General features: G+C 43.1%; 1 protein-coding gene across 17 annotated transcripts in view; it reads left to right on the top strand.

Moving 5' to 3' along the window:
* The window catches only part of ZMYM2 (zinc finger MYM-type containing 2), a 227519-nt gene that overhangs the window by 30875 nt on the left and 172634 nt on the right, over nt 1-24010 (top strand). For 14 of the 17 annotated variants that reach the window (XR_005600151.1, XM_039543409.1, XM_039543495.1 and 11 more), the window contains exons 3-5: nt 14063-14144; nt 15518-16374; nt 23698-23983. Coding sequence is in view for 15 of the 17 variants with exons in the window: in XM_039543409.1 (XP_039399343.1) it covers nt 15528-16374; nt 23698-23983 (1133 nt within the window). In the remaining 2 variants the exon portion in view is untranslated. Of the gene's footprint in view, nt 1-14062; nt 14175-15517; nt 16375-18636; nt 18846-19790; nt 19930-23697; nt 23984-24010 lie in introns of those variants that run through there. The other 3 variants (XR_005600173.1, XM_039543470.1, XM_039543383.1) reach the window with 3 other exon arrangements.

Genomic DNA, 24010 nt, shown 5'->3' on the forward strand with positions numbered 1-24010 from the left:
TGCTGCCTTCGGCATGTGTGCCATAGGTTGCCTACCCCTGAACTAAATGAATTCATTGCATTGGTCTTCATGGCTGAAAATGTGAAGGAGATTCCCAAACCCGAGACATTCTTTTTAGGTGACAAATCTGGGGAATAGTCCCAGATTGAGGTGTCATTAGAGTAGGTTTTGGAACAAATGGATAAATTTAACAGTAATAAGTCACCAGGACCAGATGGTATTCACCCAAGAGGTCTGAAGGAACTCCAAATGGAACTACTAACTGTAATCTGTAACCTATGACTTAAATCAGTTTCTGTACCAAATGGCTGGAGGGTAGCTAATCATAGATTATTACGGTTGGAAGGGACCTCAGGAGATCATTTAGTCCAACCCCCTGCTCAAAGCAGGACCAATCCCCAAATGGCCCCCTCAAGGATTGAACTCACAACCCTGGGTTTAGCAGGCCAATGCTCAAACCACTGAGCTATCTCTCCCTTCCTGCGTCCTTCCATCCCAGCCGACCGGAGCGGCGCAGAGCCCTCCCGGCAGGCGGCACGGTGGTCGGGGCCGCGTGGCAAGCGCCCTGCTGAAGCCCTGGCTGCCCCCCTTCTCTCTCTCTCCCCCCCACTCCCTCCCCTTCCCCTCTGCTAGCCGGGGCATGTCTGCGGCGCAGGGAGTCCCCCTGCACCCTGGCTATGCTGTGATGCCAACTTTTAAAAAGGGCTCCAGAATTATCCCAGCAATTACAAACCGGAAAGCCTGACTTCAGTACCGAGCAAACTGCTTGAAATGATAGTAAAGAACAAAATTGTCAGACACATAGGTGAACATAATTCGCTGGGGAAGAGTCAACATTTTTTTTGTAAAGGGAAACCATGCCTGACAAATCTACTAGAATTCTTTGAGGGGGTCAACAAGCATGTGGACAAGGGGGATGGATATAGTGGATATAGTGTACTTAGATTTTCAGAAGGCCTTTGACAAGGTCCTTCACTAAAGGCTCTTAAGCAAAGTAAGCTGTCATGGGATAAGAGGGAAGGTCCTCTCATAGATTGGTAACTGGTTAAAAGATAGGAAACAAAAGGTAGGAATAAATGGTCAGTTTTCAGAATTGAGAGAGGTAAATAGTGGTGTCCCTCAGAGGTCTGTATTGGGTCCAGTCCTATTCAACATGTTCATAAATGATCTGGAAAAAGGGGTAAACAGTGAGGGGGCAAAATTTGCAGATGATACAAAACTACTCAAGATGGTTAAGTCTCAGGTAGATTGTGAAAAGCTACAAAAGGATCTCTCAAAACTGGGTGACTGGGCAACAAAATGGCAGATGAAATTTAATGTTGATAAATGCAAAGTAATGCATATTGGAAAACATAATCCCAACTATACATATAAAATGATGGGGTCTAAATTAGCTGTTACCACTCAAGAAAGAGATCTTGGAGTCATTGTGGATAGTTCTCTGAAAACATCTGCTCAATATGCAGCGGCAGTCAAAAAAGCTAGCAGAATGTTAGGAACCATTAGGAAAGGGCTAGAAAATATCATATTGCTTCTATATAAATCCATGGTACGCCCACACCTTGAATACTGCGTGACGTTCTGGTCATCCCATCTCAAAAAAAGATACCTTAGAGTTGGAAAAAGTACAGAGAAGGGCATCAAAAACTATTAATGGTATGGAACATCTTCTGTAGGAGGAGAGATTAAAAAGCTTGGGACTTTTCAGCTTGGAAAAGAGATGACTTGTGGGAGGGAGATACGATAAAGGTCTATAAAATCATTACTGGTGTGGAGAAAGTAAATAAGGAAGTGTTATTTACTCCTTCTAACACACAAACTAGGGGTCATCAAATGAAATAAATAAGCAGAAGGCTTAAAACAAACAAAAGGAAGTATTTTTTTTCACACAACGCACAGTCAACCTGTGGAACTCCTTGCAAGAGGATGTTGTGAAGGCCAAGACCATAACAGGGTTCAAAAAAGAACTAGATAAATTAATGGAGGATAGGCCCATCAGTGGCTATTAGCCAGGGTGGACAGGCATGGTGTCCCTACCCTCTGTTTGCCAGAGGCTGGGAATGGGCGACGGGGGATGGATCACTGGATGATTACCTGTTCCATTCATTCCCTCTGGGGCACCTGGCATTGACCACTGTGGGAAGACAGGATACTGGGCTAGATGGGCCTTTGGTCTGTTCCGGTATGGCCGTTCTTATGTTCTTAAGTTGCAATATTTTGTGTGTTTTGCCTATAACAGTTTTGTGAATTTCAAATATCCTACTATTTAACGTTTGACACATTGGGAATGTCTGTGTCAAATTCTGAACTCCATTTTGTTGTGAGAACACCTTTTTCTTTTTAGAGGCTCCACTTTGTACTGTAATCTTCATTTTGGAGGGTAACCTTGATAATATATTGTAACCTTACTTATGGATTAGAGCAGCGGTTCTCAAAATGTGGGTCGCAACCCCATTGTAATGGGGTCACCAGGGCTGGCTTAGATTTGCTTCAGCCCTGGGCGGCAGGGCTCAGGTTACAGGCCCCCTGCCTGGGGCTGAAGCCCTTGGGCTTTTGGCTTTGGCCCCCCAGCCTGAGGAGGTGGGGCTTTGCGCCCCCTCCCTCTCCCCGGATGGTGAGACTTGGGTGGGCTTAGGCTTTGGTCCCCCCTCCTTGGGGTCCTGTAGTAATTTTTGTTGTCAGAAGGGTGTTGTGCTGCAATGAAGGTTGAGAACCCATGGATTAGAGTATCTATTTTGTAGTAGAGGCTCGACACCTAGTTGAATTACTATTTGGGAAGCTGGTACAGAGCAGTCTATCAACTCTGTCTCTGAGTTACTGGCCCATATACAAGAACAATGAACATTCTACACAGAAGCTTGGCTGCGGGAAAGGGCTGGAGTTCCTCAGACTGGGCATATGGCCAAAGTGGATCAAAGATTATATTTAAGGGGTAATGTTCACAGACATCTGTGGGAAGACCAGGCCAAAGAGAGAGGTGGCAGGAAGGGCCGGGTAGCTGAAGAATGCTGACCAAATCCAGCAGTTATAGGAAGAATGAGATCAGACAAAAGTGGTGGGCTGCATTTGAGATTTTGTTTTTCAAAGACCCGTAACCCTGTAGTGCTGTTAAGAGTAAAATGCCTGTGGTTAAGAAATTCCTTTGCGAAGTCTGTATTCTTTGATTGCCTGCCATGTTGTCCCTGAAGGGGTTAATGGAGAAGATCAGAGCACCCACAGTGAGGTGACATTGAGGTATCCCTTTAGAAGCAGCTGGTGACACATGTATTAGCATTTGGAAGAGTTGAGGCACTGGTTCTGGTGTGTAAGGCAGCAGGGCTACAAAGCCCAAAGTCCCAAGAAAGGGGCACTGAGGTCTTTTGAGGTTAGAGGTATGCACCTGGGAACTAGCCTGAGAAGACCCAGAGCTAGAACATGAGAATGGCCATACTGCATCAGACCAGTGATCCGTCTAGCCTAGTATCCTGTCTTCTGACAGTGGCCAGTGCCAGGGGCTTCAGAGGGAACAGGCAGTCATTGAGTGAACCATCCCCAGAGTGGATGACACTCCCAGCTTCTGGCCAACAGAGGCTAGGGACACTCAGAGCATAGTGTTGCATCCCTGACCATCCTGGTTAATAGCCATTGATTAACCTATTTTCCATGAGTTTATCTAGTACTTTTTTGAACCCTGTTATAGTCTTGGCCTTCACAGCATCCTCTGGCAAGGAGTTCTGCAGGTTGACTGTGTGTTGCATGAAAAAATACTTCCGTTTGTTTTAAACCTGCTGCCTATTAATTTCATTAGATGACACCTGGTTCTTGTGCTACATGAAGGAGTAAATAAAATTTCCTTATTCATTTTCATAGGAATAGAACAAGTTTAAAAAGTACTTAAGCAAATTAGATATCTTCAGGTTACCAGGGCCTGATTAAATGCATCCTAGAATACTCCATGAGCTGACTGAGAAGGTATTTGAGCCATTAGCGATTATCTTTGAAAAGTCATGGGAGACGGGAGAGATTCCAGAAGACTGGAAAAGGACAAATATAGTGCCCCTCTATAAAAAAGGGAAATAAAGACAACCCGGGGAATTACATACCAGTCAGCTTAACTTCTGTACTGGGAAAGATAATGGAGCAAATTCTTAAGCAATCAATTTGCAAACATCTAGAAGATAATGTGATAATTAACAGCATGGATTTGTCAAGAACAAATCGCGTCAAACCAACCTGATAGCTTTCTTTAACAGGGTAACAAGCCTTGTGGATAGGGAGGAAGTGGTAGACATGGTATATCTTGACTTTAGTAAAGCTTTTGATACTGTCTCGCATGGCCTCATAAACAAAGTAGGGAAATACAACCTAGATGCAGCTACTAAAAAGTGGGTGCAAAACTGGTTGGAAAACTGTTCCCAGAGTTTGTGGACGATACCAAGCTGGAGTTGCAAGTGCTTTGGAGGATAGGATTAAAATTCCAAATCATCTGGACAAACTGGAGAAATGGTCTGAAGTAAATAGGATGAAATTCAATAAGGACAAATACATTTAGGAAAGAACAATCAGTTGTTGCACACATACAAAATGGGAAATGAATGCCTAGGAAGGAGCACTGCAGAAAGGGATCTGGGGTTCATAGTGGACCACAAGCTAAATATAAGTCAACAGCGTAACACTGCTGCAAAAAAAGTGAATATCATTCTGGGTGGTAGAAGCAGGAGTGTTGTAAGCAAGACATGAGAAGTAAATCTTCTGCTCTACTCCGTGCTGATTAGGCCTCAACCATAGTATTGTGTCCAGTAAAGATGTGGACAAATTGGAGAGAGTCCAGAGAAGAGCGACAAAAATGATTAAAGATCTAGAAAACATGACCTTTGAGGGAAGATTGACAAAATTTAGTTTGTTTAGTCTGGAAAAGAGAAGACTGAGAGAGGACATAAGTTTTCAAGTAAATAAAAGGTTGTAAGAAGGAGAAAGTAGAAGAATTGTTGTTCTTAACCTCTGAGGATAGGACAAGAAGCAATGAGCTTAAATTGCAGCAAGGGAGGTTTAGGTTGGATATTAGTAAAAATTTCCTAACTGTCAGGGTAATCAAGTACTGGAATAAATTGCCTAGGGAGGTTGTGGAATCTCCATTATTGGAGCTTTTTAAGAGCAGGTTAGACAAACACCTCTCAGAATGGTCTAGATAACACTTAGTCCTGCCATGAATGAATGGGACTGGACTAGATGACCTCTTGCGGTCTCTTCCATTCCTATAATTCTATGATTTTCTCCACACCATTCACAATTTTATAGACCTCTATCATATCCCTTTTTAGTCATCTCTTTTCCAAGCTGAAAAGTCCCGGTCTTATTAATCTCTCCTCACATGGAAGCTGTTCCATACTCCTAGGAAAGGTGACTAGTCATGGCTTGGTCTGTGGGGGTGGAGGAGGCTCAGATGACTTAAAAGCATGTGGGATCCATTGGTTGTGTTTACTCTCAAGACTGGTGTATGTGCAGAGAGAGGGACCGGGGCAGGTTGTGACAGTGGAATTTTGTAAACAAAAAAAAAAAAATTCATCAATTTTAATCTAAAGTTAAAATTGTTTATTTCAAATTAGTTTTACAAAATCTAGTTTAAATAAATGCTTTAAAAAAATAAAAATAAAAAGGTGATTTAAATTGTTTCACTCTGTGGATAAGTTAAAAGTAATGCCCTAAATTTCACCCAGAAACCTTTTGTCGGTCAGTGTAGATCCTAGAGCAGGGGTCGGCAACCTTTCATAAGTGGTGTGCCGAATCTTCATTTATTCACTCTAATTTAAATTTTCGCGTGTCAGTAATACATTTTAACATTTTTAGAAGGTCTCTTTCTATAAGTTTATAATATATAACTAAACTATTGTTGTATGAAAAGTAAAAAAGGCTTTTAAAATGTTTAAGAAGCTTCATTTAAAACTAAATTAAAATGCAGAGCCCCCCAGACTGGTGGCCAGGACCCGGGCAGTGTGAGTGCCACTGAAAGTCAGCTTGCGTGCCGCCTTCGGCACCCGTGCCATAGGTTGCCTATCTGTGTCCTAGAGCTTTGATGTAATACTCCATTTAATGAGTGGACTTCCCTTTTCTGAATAGGTATAGTTTAAGTGGTCTCTTCGTAGGCTCAAGTTAGCTGCATTCTTGCAGTTTTGATATCAAGGTGATAGGGCATAGATAATCTATGGTCTGTTTGAACAGTGCTCATGGCTACATCCTCTATCTAATAATACACCTACGTTCTTGCCTGTAGTTGAAATGTTGATTGCATGCTCTGTCAGGAGCCCCCGTATAATTTCTTCCAACTACAGGGTGATGTTTAACATAATGATCACATCACAGCCCATATCTCCTCACTAACTCTTCCAAGGGCCTCATTTGCATGTTGGTCAGGCGTGACTGACAGTACAGACACCTATCTCCTTCATAGGAGAGAAGCCTCAGAGTAGAAGGTAGTGATGTGGAATTGTAACTTTCTGATCTCTCGAAGATGGGACCATTCCAAACAGAATTCATGCCTGCCAGGTCAATAGGTAAATTAGTGGAACCTCATAGTCAATGATTTCAAAAGCTGCTGACTGATCCAGTGAGCATAGATGTTCTAGGTTCATCCATTTCAAGGAGGAAAATCTTCAACTAATGCTACCAAAGCTGTTTCTAGCCCATACATGTGCTTAAACCCCAATTGGACAGGATAAGGGAAATTAAGAAACCAACCAATGATAATCTCTGGAAAAATATTTTCTTGAGTAGGGGCCTCAATAAATTCTTTAAGAATTACAAGCACGTGCTTCCCACTTACAAAAACTGTTAAATCTCAATCAGTAGTGGCGAGTCACGCTGTAGCTTGAAGCCACCTAAGGGCTTGGCTACACTTACAAGTTGCAGCGCTGGTGGAGGCTTTCCAGCGCTGCAACAACACCCCGTCCACACTTGCAGGGCACAACCAGCGCTGCAACTCCCTGGTTGCAGCGCTGGCTGAAAACCCATCCCGGCAGGGGTATAAGGAGTGCAGCGCTGGTGATCCAGCGCTGCTCAGCAGGTGTGGACACTCACCAGCGCTTTAATTGTCCTCCAGGGAATAAGGAGCTATCCCAGAATTCCTGTTCAGCCACTCTGCACATCAGTTTGCACTCTACTGCTCTTGCCTCAGGTGACCCGCCCTTTAAATGCCCCGGGAATTTTAAAAATCTCCTTCCTGTTTGCTGCAGCCAGGTGTGTGTGGAGTGCAATCAGTTAATCTTTCCAGGTGACCATGCCTCCACGCGGCAAACGAGCCCCAGCATGGAGCAATGGCGAGCTGATGGACCTCATCAGTGTTTGGGGGGAGGAATCTGTGCAGGCACAGCTGCGCTCCAGCCGTAGGAATTACGATATCTTTGAGCAGGTATCAAGGTCCATGCTGGATAGGGGCCATGATCGGGACGCACTACAATGCAGGGTGAAAGTTAAAGAGCTGCGGAGTGCCTATTACAAAGCCCGCGAGGGCAATCGCTGATCCGGAGCTGCCCCCACGACCTGCCGTTTTTACAGGGAGATGGACGCAATACTTGGGGGTGACCCCACTGCCAATCCCAGGACAACGATGGACACTTCTGAGCAGGCTGGGGGAGAGGAGGAGGCGGAGGCGGCGGGGGGGGGGGGGAGAAGGAAACCGCGAGTGAAGCTCCTGGGATGGGGGAAGACACCCCAGAGTCCCTGGAGGCATGCAGCCAGGAGCTCTTCTCAAGCCAGGAGGAAAGTACCCAATCGCAGCAGCCAGCAGTTGCAGAAGAACAAGCAGAGGAGCGGTTACCGGTAAGCGGCTTTTATTTTCTGGGTGGAAATGTTTCTGGAGAGGAAGGGGGGTTATGGCTGCATGCATGCCAGACTTTAGTAGATGTCGAATAGCCCGTTGATGTGGTCTATCACGTCGCGGTAATCTGCTTCAGTTATCTCAGCAAAAGTTTCATCCAGAGCGTGGGCAATATGCCTGTGCAGGTTTATAGGCAGAGCCACTGTGTTCCTTGTCCCAGTCACGCTGACGCGTCCGCGCCACTGTGCTGCAAGTGGTGGGGGGACCATTTCTGAACACAGGCAAGCCGCATAGGGTCCCGGGCGGAATCCACATTGCTCTAAAAGAGCCTCCCGCTGTTCCCTAGTGACTCGTAGCAGGGAGACATCTTCCAGGATTAACTCCTGTGAAAAATGTTGGGAGACTCTTTAGTGAAGAGATAGGGAGATAGTGAAGATCACCCCTGCAGCTGCATCTTCACTCAACCCCTCTATCACTCCAGATTACCCGAAGCAACCAGCTCCCCTCTATCAATCAAGCCCCATTTCTCCCTCTATAAGCACCCCTCACTCACCATTTCGTGGCTTCTGTCGTGTTATGGGTGTGGTAAAAGAATGCTAAAGTGAGAACTCCCTCAGTGTAACAATTCATGTCTGGAGATAGTGGATACAATGCTGCCCCTGTTAAATGTTGTCATTTCTGGGTTTCTACAGTGACCTTGACTACTGGACTGAGCAGATGTTCCACAGCACAAAGGCTTCAAAATTTGAGAAAAAATCCCCGAAAGAGCAAAGAGGACATGCTGAAAACTGTTCTTCATCACTCTGCTAGAGAGAGTAAGAAATTGAAGGAGTGGAGAGAGAAGGAAAGCATGATCCGCCAGAGACATTGGCATAGAAACGCTGTGGCAAAGAGGAAAGCACAAACCAGCTGCTAGAGATCCTGTCGCGCCAAGCGGACTCTCTCCAGGCTATCGTAGCCATGCAGGCAGAGCAGTCCCGTGCTGCCCCACAGCCCCCCCGTCCCAAAGCTTTTTGCCTTGTGCCCCAATGTCAGCTCAAACCACCTTTCCCCAGCATCCAGGTTCTTACCACCACCAGCTGCCTCCAACACCTGTACGTTCACCAACCAGCCCTGATACCTACCACCACCCTTACCCCATGCACTCAACCCCCATCACCATGCAGTATATGCACCCTGAAGTGCAGGATTCATTAAACAGCACTCCAGACAGGACATATGCAAACTTGTGACTGTACAGTTCACCAACCCACACCCCTGCCCTCTTGTGTTCATGAAATGTTGTGTGTCTGTCTGTCTGTCAAGGAAGTTTTTTTCTTTTCAATAAAACAATTCTTGGCTTTGAAAACAGTCTTTATTATAGCAGATAGTGAAAGATACCTTAGCCCAGTAAAGAAAGAGGCACTGCAAATCATTTTAGAGATAATAGAATAACAGTGTAAACAGTGCAATTCACTCCCATGCAAGGCAGCAAACATTACTGTTGGCTTTCAGCCTCAAATTCTTCCCTCAAGGCATCCCTAATCCTTGAAGCCCTGTGCTGGGCCTCTCTATTAGCCCTGCTCTCTGGCTGTGCATATTCAGCCTCCAGGACTTGAACCTCGGTGGTCCATGCCTGACTGAATGTTTCACCCTTCCCTTCACAAATATTATGGAGGGTACAGCAAGCGGATATAACCGCGGGATGCTGCTTTCCCAAGTCTAGCTTCCCATACAAGGAACGCCAGCGTGCCTTTAAACGCCAAAAGCACACTCCACAGTCATTCGGCACCGGCTCAGCCTGTAGTTGAACCGGTCCTTGCTCCTGTCAAGCTTCCCTGTATAGGGTTTCATGAGCCAAGGCAGTAACGGGTAAGCTGGGTCTCCAAGGATCACAATGGGCATTTCGACGCCCCTACTGTGATCTTCCTGTCTGGGAAAAAGTCCTGCCTGCATCTTCCTGAACAGGCCACTGTTCCGAAAGATGCGTGCATCATGCACCTTTCCAGGCCAGCCTGTGTAAATGTCAATGAAACGCCCGCGGTGATCCACAAGCGCCTGGAGAACCATAGAGAAATACCCCTTACGATTAACGTACTCTGATGCCAGGTGGGGGGGGGGCAGAATAGGAATATGCGTCCCATCTATCGCCCCTCCACAGTTAGGGAAACCCATTTGTGCAAAGCCATCCACAATGTCCTGCACGCTCCCCAGAGTCACGGTCTTTCTTAGCAGGATGCGATTAATTGCCTTGCAAACTTGCATCAAAACGATTCCAACGGTCGACTTTCCCACTCCAAACTGGTTCCCGACCGACCGGTAGCTGTCTGGAGTTGCCAGCTTCCAGATTGCAATAGCCACCCGCTTTTCCACCGTCAGGGCAACTCTCAATCTTGTGTCCTTGCGCCGCAGAGTGGGGGCGAGCTCAGCACACAGTCCCATGAAAGTGGCTTTTCTCATACGAAAGTTCTGCAGCCACTGCTCGTCATCCCAGACTTCCATGACGATGTGATTCCACCACTCAGTGCTTGTTTCCCGAGCCCAAAAGCGGCGTTCAACGGTGCTGAGCATTTCCGTGAATGCCACAAGCACTTTAGTGTCACACGCGGCAGGAGAATCGATATCGATATCATCGTCAGACTCCTCACTGTCACTTTGGAGCTGAAGGAATAGCTCGACTGCCAAACGTGTTGTGCTGGCGACACTCATCAGCACAGTCCGCAGCAGCTCGGGCTCCATTTGCCACAGAAATCGCGATTCACACAGAGAGTAAAACAGAAAGACACTCACAATGGCGCCAAACGTTGCCGGAAAGAGTGAATGCTGGGATGTGACGCGATGCACCACGGGGCGTTGTCACACAGGAAGCGGAATGACCCGCACACTTCCTTCCCCTTCCCACAATACTCAGCACCAAAATGGGACGAGGTGCTCTGTGGGATAGCTGCCCACAATGCACCTCTCAATACAGCGCTAGAAAGTGCTGCAAGTGTGGCCACACTGCAGCGCTGGTAGCTGTCAGTGTGGCCACACTGCAGCGCTGGCCCTACACAGCTGCATGACCAGCGCTGTAACTCCCAGCGCTGCAACTTGTAAGTGTAGCCAAGCCCCAAGTATCTTCATAAGACGGAGTTTTACCCTCAGCCTAAATGCCAGATCCAGAATGGACCCAACTTTATGAATAGACTGTATGAGCACCTGGGACTCCCTGTGGTATTAGTACCTTTCTGAGCTTATCCATTTCTCCTCTTCTCTTCCACAAGAAAATACCTAAAAATTAATTCTTTGGACAATGTCGGCTTTGGCATTGAATGCTGTTTCACCATGCTTTTCTTAAAGAACTTTTTCACAACCAGTAACTTTGATTCGCTGAGATTGGTAGGTCCAGAACATGACTGATTTCGTTTCTACAAAGTTTGGCAATTCTTCTAAAATAAAATGTTAATATTCTTGTGTTTAAAATAAGAAGAAAATCCAAACATAGCCTTTCAATACATACAAGGGGCAATCTTAGAGTCAATGGGGTGTAAGTGCACTTCAGTTCCTCCTCTTTGAAGTTGTTTATAAGTAATAAGAAATGTTATACATCATGCTGTTAAACTGGAAAATGTTCCTTGACAGCATCATACAGTAAAACTCTAAAATGGGCTAACTTTTTGAGAGAGTGAAATTCAAGAAGGGTCAGACAGTGAAGATGCATAAGAAATGAATGTCATTGGTTAGAAAGAAATGAGAGGAAGTTGAATTAAGGGGATTAAAGTGTTTATGTGATTAGTGGACCACCTGGTTTCAAGCCTGACTAATATAGCCAAATGACTTAACAGACCCTAAATTGGCCAAGGGAAGTATAATCTGTATGGGAATTGTCTTGACTAACACACTGTAACAATCTTGTAGTCAAAAGCCAAAGTTCAGACCTGGGGTAAGTGGATAAAACTTCATTGACGTTATTGCAGTTTATGTACCTACACATGTGTAGGCTTGGGAGGATTTGATTTTAATTGATAGACATCGGTAAACATCTGTTTAAGATGATGCCCTGAAATTGAAGGAATAGAATATTGACTGTATAACAGTTGGCAGGATCTCCCTACAATTTATAAACCTCTTCCTAGCATTGAAAAATCCACATCCCTTGAGCAATGCAGTTGTACTGACCTAACCCTCGTGTAGACAGCGCTTTTTTGATTGGAGAGTTTCTCCATTTGATGTAGCTACCACTTCTCGTGGAAGTGGATTGACTATGCTAATGGGAGAAGCTCACCTGTCCGTGTAGTACCATCTTCATTAAAGTGCTTCAGCAGCCACTGCAGCTTTTTAGATGTAGACTTGCCCTGAGAGCTGCTTGAATCTTAGTACCCTTTGCTTAAAATAAGAACGGCCGTACTGGGTCAGACCAAAGGACCATCTAGCCCAGTATCCTGTCTACCGACAATGGCCAATGCCTGGTGCCCCAGAGGGAGTGAACCTAACAGGCAATGATCAAGTGATCTCTCTCCTGCCATCCATCTCCATCCTCTGACAAACAGAGGCTAGGGAACACCATTCCTTACCCATCCTGGCTAATAGCCAATTATGGACTTAACCACCATGAATTTATCCAGTTCTCTTTTAAACGCTGTTGTAGTCCTAGCCTTCACAACCTCCTCAGGTAAGGAGTTCCGCAAGTTGACTGTGTACTGTGTGAAGAAGAACTTATTTTTATTTATTTTTTTAAACCTGCTGCCTATTAATTTAATTTGGTGACCCCTAGTTCTTGTATTATGGGAATAAGTAAATAACTTTTCCTTATCCACTTTCTCCACATCACTCATGATTTTATATACCTCTATCATATCCCCCCTTAGTCTCCTCTTTTCCAAGCTGAAGAGTCCTAGCCTTTTTAATCTTTCCTCATATGGGACCCTCTCCAAACCCCTAATAATTTTAGTTGCCCTTTTCTGAACCTTTTTCTAGTGCCAGTATATCTTTTTTGAGATGTATGCAGTATTTGAGATGTGGGTGTACCATGGATTTATATAAAGACAATAATATATTCTCAGTCTTATTCTCTATCCCCTTTTTAATGATTCCTAACATCCTGTTTGCTTTTTTTGACCGCCTCTGACACTGCGTGGACATCTTCAGAGAACTATCCATGATGACTCCAAAATCTTCTTCCTGACTCGTTGTAGCTAAATTTGCCCCCATCATATTGTATGTATAGCTGGGGTTATTTTTTCCAATGTGCATCACTTAACATTTATCCACATTAAATTTCATTTGCCATTTTGTTGCCCAATCACTTAGTTTTGTGAGATCTTTTTGAAGTTCTTCACAGTCTGCTTTGGTCTTAACTATCTTGAGCAGTTTAGTATCATCTGCAAACTTTGCCACCTCACTGTTTACCCCTTTCTCCAGATCATTTATGAATAAGTTGAATAGGATTGGTCCTAGGACTGACCCTTGGGGAACACCACTAGTTACCCCTCTCCATTCTGAGAATTTACCATTAATTCCTACCCCTTGTTCCCTGTCTTTTAACCAGTTCTCAGTCCATGAAAGGACCTTCCCTTTTATCCCATGACAGCTTAATTTACGTAAGAGTCTTTGGTGAGGGACCTTGTCAAAGGCTTTCTGGAAATCTAAGTACACTATGTCCACTGGATCCCCCTTGTCCACATGTTTGTTGACCCCTTCAAAGAACTCTAATAGATTAGTAAGACACGATTTCCCTTTACAGAAACCATGTTGACTATTGCTCAACAGTTTGTTTTTCTGTGTGTCTGACAATTTTATTCTTAACTATTGTTTCATCTAATTTGCCCGGTACCACCTGCTTTTAATAAACATGTCCGTGTATCTGTATAGTATCAACTAAAATGCTCTCCAATTACAAACTGTGCCTAGTGTAAAATCTGGAATGTGTACCTTCTGGAGAGATGACAGCTTCAGTTCCCAATTTTTGCCTAGGACAATCTAATAGCGTAATCAATTTTATCTATCATCCAGGAACAACTAAGCTGATATTAGTGCGTTTTATTAGTAGTATATGATTGAACTGTTACGTAATAGTGCATTACCCACCCAGAGAACAAATAATTCTAAGTACTATGAGCTGGACAGCACCTCTTATTCAGAAGGATGACATCACTTTTAAAAAAAAGTCTTTCTAAACTCTCTCTGCCGGTGCGAAGGAAACAGACTTGTTATCCTGGTTGGTAAGACTTTGGGCAGCGGCGGGGGGTGGGGGAGAAAAGAACCTGTTATATATGTTAGGATCATGAGAGTTTATTTTTATCTCTATTTCAGGACATTTCAACCAAGGGCATCAAGTTAATTGGTATAAGAGGAATAGACCCTATACTGGAGCACTTGGGATCAACTTACTAAGGTAAACAGGCTGCAGTGGATTTCTGGATGGGTGAGTATTGGGGAAGAATACTCCCCCTTCCCCCCTCCCCCCTTTTTAATTTAAAAAAGGTTACTTGCAGAAATCCACAAAGACATTTTTCCAGCCTTGAATAATCTTCTGTCATAAAGTATACAAAGATTTAATGGTATCACGTGCAAATTCAGGTATGTGTTTGAGTATACTATTATGCAGTTATCTTGAAAGTCTTCCCAGTGCCTGCAGTAGCACCAATGCACTTCATTTACCAACAGCTGCTGTGAGCTCTGTTTCTATTATGTCCTTTCCATTGGCCCTGATTATATATTTAGTCTTTTATAATAAATAAAAGCAAATATCCAGGGCTAAAGTTTCTTTTGGTGTATTATAAATACAATTGTACTCATGCCAGTATCCACAAGAATAAACCCAGCAGCCTCCCCAAAACCACAAAAAGACCAGCTGAAAACAAAATGCCATGTGCAAGATGAGTAGTGGATGAAGGAACCTGCAGCAGCATGTGATGTTGAGAAGAGAGGAGATAAGAGATTCACTTCCTACAACTTGTTAAAGAATATTAGAGAAGGAGCTAGGATCTCAAATGAGCCTCCTTTCACTGCTCCCTTGCAGTGGTCAGAGTTGAAGGTTGACAGAGTCAGTGTTTTCCTTTCTTCCTTTAGCATCCAGCTATTCCAAGGCTCTTACCCTCATTTCCTTCCCCCATCACTCTTCAACTAGTCTGGGATCCTGTGATGGGGGTTATGCTTTCTAATTCAGACTGTGAAGTAGTCTTGGTTAGCCTACACCTTGTGAGCATGAGTCCATGCAAAGCAAGTCCTTTACTAGGCACGTAATTTGTGCATTTACTGTTGAGATGTCTTCATGCCATTTTAAAAGGAATAAAAATGGACAACTTTAAATATCTGTGCTCTCGATCTTGCCTTGCAGTTGAGCAGAGGCAATGCTATTTGACCTGTTGTGCGTACAAAAGAGGTGTGGGGTATAGGGATAGGAAATTAAGCCTAAGTAGTAAATGGCAACAAAAAGGTGACAATTGTGCTAAATTCTGTTGATGTTTCCAACATGTATCTTGCTAAACTTAACAGCACATAGCTGTTCTATTGGCAAAAGTTCTGTGAAACTGGTAATGGACCTCTGTTCTTACTAGCATGTTATGATGTGGGAGTGGTGTTAGGTAGCATAATGAGTAAAAGTTCTTCTAAAAGAGAAGGCAGATAGAAATCTTGAGCTGTCATTAAGATCTAGTTAAGAGAAAATAAGTAGACGACTTTTTAAATGTTACGGAATACTTGGTATTTAAAGAAGTTAAATCTTGTACTTAAATTACTTTTGTTTCTCTTTTACTTACAAAACAGCTTATCTGGAATGGACAGAAGTTCTCTGGGAGGATTAGAACTGTCTGAACATACTTCTGCTTTACTAGGAACTACTGCCATGGCAACTGGTCTTGCAAATATAGGAAATTCTTTTGGAGGGCCGCCTAATACTCTAGTTTCTAGAACTAATAAGTTCCAAAACTCATCTATAGAAGATGATGATGATGTTGTTTTTATTGAACCTATACAACCTCCACAGACTTCTACATCACTGATATCAGATCAGAGAAGCATCGCATTTATTTCATCAAAAAGCGATGAGCTTCAGGGAAATGATTCCAAAATGCTTCCTCCTTCAAAAGACTTAAGTTCTCAAAAGGGAAGTATAAGTGAGACTATTATTATTGATGATGAAGAAGATATTGAAACAAATCAAGGACAAGAGAAGAATGCTTCCAGTTTTAATGAGCGAAGACTTCCAGAGTGTAAAAATAGATCCAGCGATATGGAATTCTCAGCTTCCAGTTTTTCAAGAAGTAAGGTAAATGCAGGAATAGGTAATAGTGGTATAACCACAGAACCAGACTCTGAAATTCAGATTGCTAATGTTACCACATTAGAAACAGGTATGAGCTCTGTGAATGATGGTCATTTAGAAAATACTGAAGGGCGTGACATGAACTTAATGATTACACATGTAACATCACTGCAGAATACCAACTTGGGAGATGTGTCTAACGGACTGCAGTCAAGTAATTTTGGTGTTAATATACAAACATACACCCCATCTTTAACTTCACAGACCAAGACTGGTGTAGGACCTTTCAATCCTGGTAGAATGAATGTGGCTGGAGATGTGTTTCAAAATGGAGAATCTGTGACTCATCACAGTCCAGGTAAGTCATACCTTTAAATATTTTGCTAAGCTTATAAAATGTGTAAAATGTGAACAGTCCAAAATATTAATTTGTTTAAATATATACAGTACAGAGCTACTAAAATACACACATGCACACATACACTCTTAACTTCATACTTAAAAAAAAGTTGCTTTTCTAATCTGTCATCTCAATCAATGAGATTAAGTGTATACATAAGTAAACTTGTCTTGCATTAGCAACTAGCAAACAAACTGAATTCCTCCCACCCCAATCCCAATCATTAATACTTTGTGTATAACTATCTAATCGTTCAAAAAGAGCATGCACATTTTTATGTGTAACTGATTTGGGATGCATGGAACCCAGTGTGCAGTCAAGGTGGCATGTGTGCACCTAGATAATTAGTGCACATTTGTTCATGGACTTAGTATTTGAGCCAAACTTCTGTTTCTGAAGTTCTGTGGCTAGTATTATGCATCAAAGCCATTTTCCCTCAAAGTGGAAAAGTGTTAATATACAGGTTTTGTTGTCCGTGCTCTTTTAATAGTATTTGATATGCAAAAGGATTAAGTGAGAGACCCTAGAATATTAATCAAATCATCATAGTAGCAGCTGGCATTTTAAATTTAAGCACTGTGAAGTATGTAATTTTTGTTTGTATGATGTCTGGTACATTTGAGGTCCTAACCTGCTTGTGGCTTCTAGGTATTAAGTATTAATAGTTATGTGTGTTATCTTTTTGCGCTACTGGTGCTAAAACGTATATGCTATATGCTGTTGGGGTAACTTGTTTTTGTTTAGGACAGCAGGAATAGCAGTAAACCTTACTTAGCTAATAACAAATTCCACTAGAAGCAAAATGGGACAGTTGCAACTGCAGTTTTCTAGCATTCACATTCTGCAGAATTTAAGCTTTCATCTAAAACGTGGTGGGGAGGGATAGCTCAGTGGTTTGAGCATTGGCCTGCTAAACCCAGGGTTGTGAGTTCAATCCTTGAGGGGGCCATTTAGGGATTTGGGAATTGGTCCTGCTTTGAGCAGGGGGTTGGACTAGATGATCTCCTGAGGTCCCTTCCAACCCTAATAATCTATGATTCTATGATTTTCTATGGTAAATACTGATGCTTTAATCTTAAATTATGAAGATGAAGTTCTCTCTGTGTCAGTGCACTGCTGCCCTATTAAATTAGCCTTGTAGAAAACCATCTCAGATGAAGCCAGTAGCAAAGGTATGAATGCCCCTCATTTCCCTATGCAGGTAATAACTTCGGAGACTAGTTGGGAACATTTCAAAGGTGATCTAAAACATTCAGTTGGAATCCAGATGTATTAGAACCTAGCACAATTTGCCAGTATGTTAATTTTATAATTCTCAGATACATTGGTAGCCTCTATCTAGATCTCAACAAGTATCTTGATAGCAGAGTTCTTTAGTCCATGTATTACCAAAACTTACTTTTCAGAGAGTATTAGTACATTTTATAGAGTACTGTAGCAGTATTAATATAAAACTAAATACTTCTCTCAAAATAAGAGCAAAGGAAATGCTATGTTTCCTGACTAACTTGCAAAATTCATGTCAACTTGACAAGTTCTGTAGTTTGCTGATGGCACTGTCCATTCTTATGAATCAGTCATATCTATTGTAACAAAAAAGCAAAACTCAAAACTGAAGAGTTCGTTTTGTGTTGAGTCTCTAGATAGCTTGGACGTTCACCTCAAGTTTTAACTTCATTTTTGAAGAATGCATTCCCATTTTTGTGAAATTTGCTGGTGATACTTGATACGCTAAAGACATGAAAATGCATTGTTTTTTGTGACATTACAAGTAGAAGACATGGGAACTTCTGGTACCTGTTAATGCAAAATAATGCCTTTTGTATGCCTTTCAAAACCAGCGCACGCTTTTGACCAAGGCACCAGAAAATTCCTCCTTTTACCGCTGGCCCAGAAGGCTTTTTGCATGTCTGCTAGTTTGATTGACAGGTCAGGTGCATACTGAAAATCTGCAAAACATGGAAACTGGTACACTAGCAGCGTGAAGTAGAGTGAGTTCTGGCAGCCTGGATTAATGGGGAAGAGAGGAGACAAGGTTTCTTTGGGATGTAGTGAAGAGGGCCAACTATGGGAAGGAAGAAGGAAGGTTGTTGCAGAATGGGGTGGGAGCTGAGAGCGTGTTGCAAAAGTCTGTATCTGTTGCACTTTCCAAATGTTGCTTGTCTTCTGGAGGGAATAAAAAAGGTCTTTTCTACGCTTGTGGTCCTCACACATGAAAAGAGCACAGTGAAGGGCAAACAAAAATAGGGAGAAGCGGGAGCAGAAAGGACTACTACAGATAAAAAGGGGGAGAGACAGAGCAAGCGAAAAAAGGAACAAGACAAGTGAGAGCAGGAGCAAAAGAAGAAGAAACGAGAGGAGGAAGGAGGGGGGAGAGAGAAGAGAGCTGTAGTGGAAACTACTTGTACAGGAGAAGCAACTGAAACACGGTAGGTGTGGATCTCTTATAGGTTTTATTTACAAAAGTAGGGGAAACATTTTCTGGGTAACTTGTTTCTGCTCTCCTTTTTCATAACTTTTTTTTTTTTTTTTGCTTTTGGACTGACCCTCCAGTGAATACTTGTCAGCATTTTATCTGCCAAGCTAGGCCTGCCTGATCAGACATCTGTATACTATGAAGCATTTCAATCTTAAGTATAGCTACCAAGGATGTGTTCCCCAACATCCTGTGGTGCAGGGATAGGGTGGAAGAAGTGGATAGAAGAATCTTACATGCTCTCAGATATTACCATCTCCCCTAGTGATTGCTGCTCCTGACTTTCACCATAACTGAAAACTTGGCACAAAGGATATTGTTTCCAGCTACTGCCGTAGTTTTGCAAATCTTATGTCCAACCCATTGTTGTATTAAGTCCATTGTAACTCTAAAGCAGGGTGGTCTTAAGACTTGAAGTAAGTCTATTGTCTCTGGGGAGCAGCCTTTAAAAAAGAATGCTTGAGAGCCATAAGCTCTAGCAGTATCAGTCTGAGCACCCATAAAGCTTGTCACTCCAGGAGGGCATTACAGAAGGCAGACTGTAAAAGAGGATGTTGGGGAGGGGAGGAGAGCAACTTGAAGAAATGGAGACTTGGTGACAACATGGGAACGAACCAAAGAAGGGGAGACACCTTTTTTTGTGCTGAGATCAGGCTTTAGGAATGGTTTTGAAGAAGGGAAGGAAGGTGGTGGGATACAAGGAATGATGAAGGAGGAAAAAGCGGTGAGACTCAAGGATGTGAAGAGAGTTGGCAGAGAAGGATAAAGTGAATGGAGTGCAAATATGAGGGAGAAAAGAGTAGAATAAAGAATGAAAGAAAAAAGAGGAAAAAGCAAGAAGTCCCATTTTAAGATTAAACACTTACTGTTTCTACATTTTATGGTATTTCCCCTGCAGAAAGGAGGGAAGTCCACTTGAAATTTTAAGGTGTGAAGGGACTCTCAAGGCCTCGTGGAAGGGGCTAGGAGGTTTGAGTGGCAAGTTGGAGTCTCAACCAGAAACGAAGTGTGCAAACCATAGGGCCCATGAAGCATCAGTTAAGTAATGTTGATGGTATAGTCGCATATACAGGAATCTTTCTGGGCATGTGCTTTCTTGTTCTGGATGGAATGGAACCAGTGTGGACTCCCATTCCAAACACACATGAGAAAAGGGAGTGTGTCAATATTCTGGCTGATTGAGGTATTTTCTAGAAATGTATCTGTCAGTCTAAGGTAGTTGACAAAAAATGGAGCCTACATTTGCATGAGTCTCCTTAAACTGTAAGTACTGTGGTAACATATCTAGATTTGTCAGTGTGGGGCACATTCTTTAATTTATTTTTTTTTAAAATGGTCTGCCAGGTCAAAAATGTTTTTGCGCTGCTTCTCCTGTCCTCCCCATAACCCCTCCACTTTAATTGAAGCTTTCTAATAGTCAACTTACATTTAATGCACCTTGCATGCCTGGGAAATAGGACGTCCATGGCAGCTGTCATGTCAGACAACAGGGCAGGCAATCTCAAACAATAACCTGGATTTCCAAACAAGAACATTGGACTCCTTGGGTATTTAAAGAATAAATTTTAGAGTCCTTGAAACTTTTATCCAAGAATTGTGCAGCACACTTAGTAAAGCTTGATCTTTATGGTCTTTTCTTAGAAACAGAGTGCTTTATTAGAAAATATGGCAATCTTTCATTTCATTGATTGATGGATTCCTTAGAAAGCATCAAGAATAGGTTGTAGTCATTTTCACCTAAAAACTGCAGGGATAAAGAATCCAAAATCTTCAGAATTTACACAGATTTTTTTTTTCTTTTTTTTTTCTATATGGCTATTTTGATACCAGCTGTTTTAAGGTGCAATGAGAGTCACTAAAAACGTTTTATGCATTTAAACTGACTTGCTGATACTGGACCAAACTAGAGAGATGCCACAGAGCTTTTAAGGTCCTGCAGTGCAGTTTGCAGGATGTCAGTGCTTTCAGCTTATAGGTTAGGGTAAATGCCACATTAGCTTTAACTTGGGGACCATGGCAAATGCATGTTATCTAAGATGAGATTGTTTATACATGCTGGGCTCTAGCATTATTTCTATGAAAGATTAATTTAGAAGATGGAATGACAGGATCAAAAGATAAGTTTCGATGCTCTGAAGTTACTGGTGATAGTTGTCATGTTGTTGGTATTTTAAGTGAAATAAATTGGGTCATTCAAATGTAAAGGAAATACACTTATAATGAAATTTTTCATATTTAAAATAATACTTCTTACTCTTGGCATCCTATAGAACTTTCTCCATTGTCAGGGCCTAAAAACTTAGTTGGTCCAAATGGAAGCTTAAATTCTGGAGAAATTCCTAGAAATAGGGTTTTATAGAAGAATAGTTTTGCCAGAACTTTGTCTTCTGAACCTAAGTTAGATGTTAAAAATTGAGTTCAGCAGACACAGGGATGCTATTTTTTTTAGTTCTTTTCCTGTGAGACGAATTAAATTGTGATGCAAACGGCCCTGCAACATATTAAACTATAAAATGACTGACTGTCTCTGTACTCTTGGATTGTGTTGTCCAGAGCTAGGTGGGAGGAGGGGATGCTCTGAGGAAGTGCTTAGGTACTGCAAGGACTTGGACTATTAACTTCTAGGTTCATTGTTCCCTACTGAGAAGACCAAAATCTTGAGAACTCATCAGTTTTTGCTATCCTGCAGATTTCCGTTGTTCTAATTGGTAGCCATTGCATTGAATTAGGTTTTAGAGTAAAATAGAAATTGTTTCCTATAGGAACCATGATACAGATAAACGTGATGATTGGTGTGAATCTGTTTTGTCTGTCTTTAATTGTAATACAAAAATCTTTTGGGCCAGACTTTGGGCCAGAGACTCCGGACTGCGAAACTACTTCAGAAGTTGCAAATCTACTATTTTTGTATGTAATACCAGAAGTTTTAAATCAAAATAGTTTTTACCTTATTCTAATCTCTGTATAAGTGAACTTTCTATCTACAGAAAATCCAGGGTTTTGCTTTTAAAATAAAAACATGAAAAGTATCTTTGATAACAGCCTAAGTCTGATAAACATTTGATTGGTCCAAATTTATAAACCTCTTCAGTAATATTTTAGAAAATGGAAGTTTCTAATAGATGAAATCTTCAAAATGGAAATTCTGCTTTGACTTCTCTGCTTTGAATTTTTAACTGCAATTGGCACAATTTAATATTTATCTACAGGTTCTACTCCTGGGGGAATTCTGCACCAGTGCACATGTGCAGAATTCATGTCCCCCGCAGATTTCTTTGTTTCCCTGCAGAAAAATGACTTTCTGACAAGGAAGTAGAGCGAAGCTGCAAGAGCAGTCACACACGATTCCCTAGCTGCGCAGGTACATTGTTTCAGGCACCCGGAGCAGCTGGTGGTGATGTAAATCACTTCAGGGCTGGAGACACCTCAGCCAGTGGCTCCTACCCAGAGGAGGGATCAGCTGCTACTCCTGGCTGGGCTGAAGGCAGGAGAGGACAGGACTTTCTCTTCCCCTACAAGGAGTGGCTGGGGCTGTGTTAGACCCACCCCCAGAAACCTCCCCAGCTGCGGACGTTCAGCATTCTCCCCATCACCCCTCCCCAGCTTCCTGCCCCCATTGCTCCTCAGCTGCAGGGGGAGGGGTCACTGTATGAGGAGCTGCTCCACAATCCCCCCAACCCCTGCCAAGCCTCACCTCGTACACCCAGAACCCCCCTAGCCCTGCATACCCAAACCCCACCCCACTGAACTTCAGCCCTTGCATTTGGAGCCCCCCACCTCCAAACCCCCTCCCCTGCACTCAGACCACCCCCCACTGAGCTCCCTGCACTCAAACCTTCACCCTGACGAGCCCCACCCTCTGCACCACCCTGAGCCCCCCCCACCCCATCCAGACCCTCCGTGCCACCCCCAACTAACTTGACTCAGGTCCCCACCCCACCAATCCCCATTTCCCGGCAGACCTCCTGCAGAGACCCCCCAACCAGACCCCTCTGCTGAGCCCCAACCACTTTCACTTGGAAGCCCCTCCAGAGTCCCATTGCCCCTGCTCCTGGAATCCCTTCAACAAGCCTCTGCATCCAAATCCCCCCACACCTAGACCCCACACTGAGCTGCCTGCATACAGATTGTCCCACACTGAATATTCTCCCCTTCCCTCCCTGCCCTCGGATCTCCCCATACTGAGTCCCTCTACACTTGGATTCTGCCTGGTTGAGCCTGCCTGCCCCACATCTAGTGTGCCTGGCGCAGAGCCCCAGGGTGTTTCTGGGGCAGGCCCAGGTCTTGTGCTGTGTCCGGGCCAGGTGCAGCCTCACCACTGAGTCCGTGTCCCAGGGGTGAGGAGGCTGCAGGGTGATCCCCACCTTTGTACAGCCAGTGGCCTGTGCTCCCCACTGCCATCCTGGAGCCTCTGCCTTTATTTATTGACAAATAAAACATGCAGAATTTTAAAATGTGTGCAGAATTTTTAAGTTTTTGACACAGAATGCCCTCAGGAGTAAGGTTCAAATGCCAATTTGCACACAAACTACAGGTGTGTTAATCACTCTGGTGTCTCCAGGCCTAGGAAATGGGCACCTTGAGATGCTCCCGTTTTGGGATTTCCTGTGATGGCAGAGAACAGTGCCATTGATCTAAATATACTGACTGATCATGTTCTTTAAATTGTTTTACGTATACCTCCAAGATAACCAATTCTCCCTCTTAGGATAATTTGCTAACAAAAGTGTTTAATATAATCAAATCTGTTTGTATATTGAAAGAGGTCTATTCACTTAATTTTCCATGTATTTTGTATTTTTAAGATTCCTGGATATCCCAGTCAGCTTCATTCCCTAGAAACCAGAAACAACCAGGTGTGGATTCCTTGTCACCAGTGGCCTCACTTCCTAAACAGATTTTTCAGCCGTCTGCACATCAACAACCTTCTAAACAGGTTAAAGTCACATGTGCAAATTGCAAAAAGCCCTTGCAGAAGGGACAGACTGCATATCAGCGCAAAGGATCAGCTCACCTGTTTTGTTCCACTGCCTGCCTTTCATCATTCTCGCATAAACCTGCTCCAAAGAAACTCTGTGTTATGTGCAAAAAGTAAGGGATATTTTATTCTTTGTTCCC

Source organism: Mauremys reevesii, linkage group 1 (assembly GCF_016161935.1).
Source record: "Mauremys reevesii isolate NIE-2019 linkage group 1, ASM1616193v1, whole genome shotgun sequence".
NCBI lineage: Eukaryota > Metazoa > Chordata > Testudines > Geoemydidae > Mauremys > Mauremys reevesii.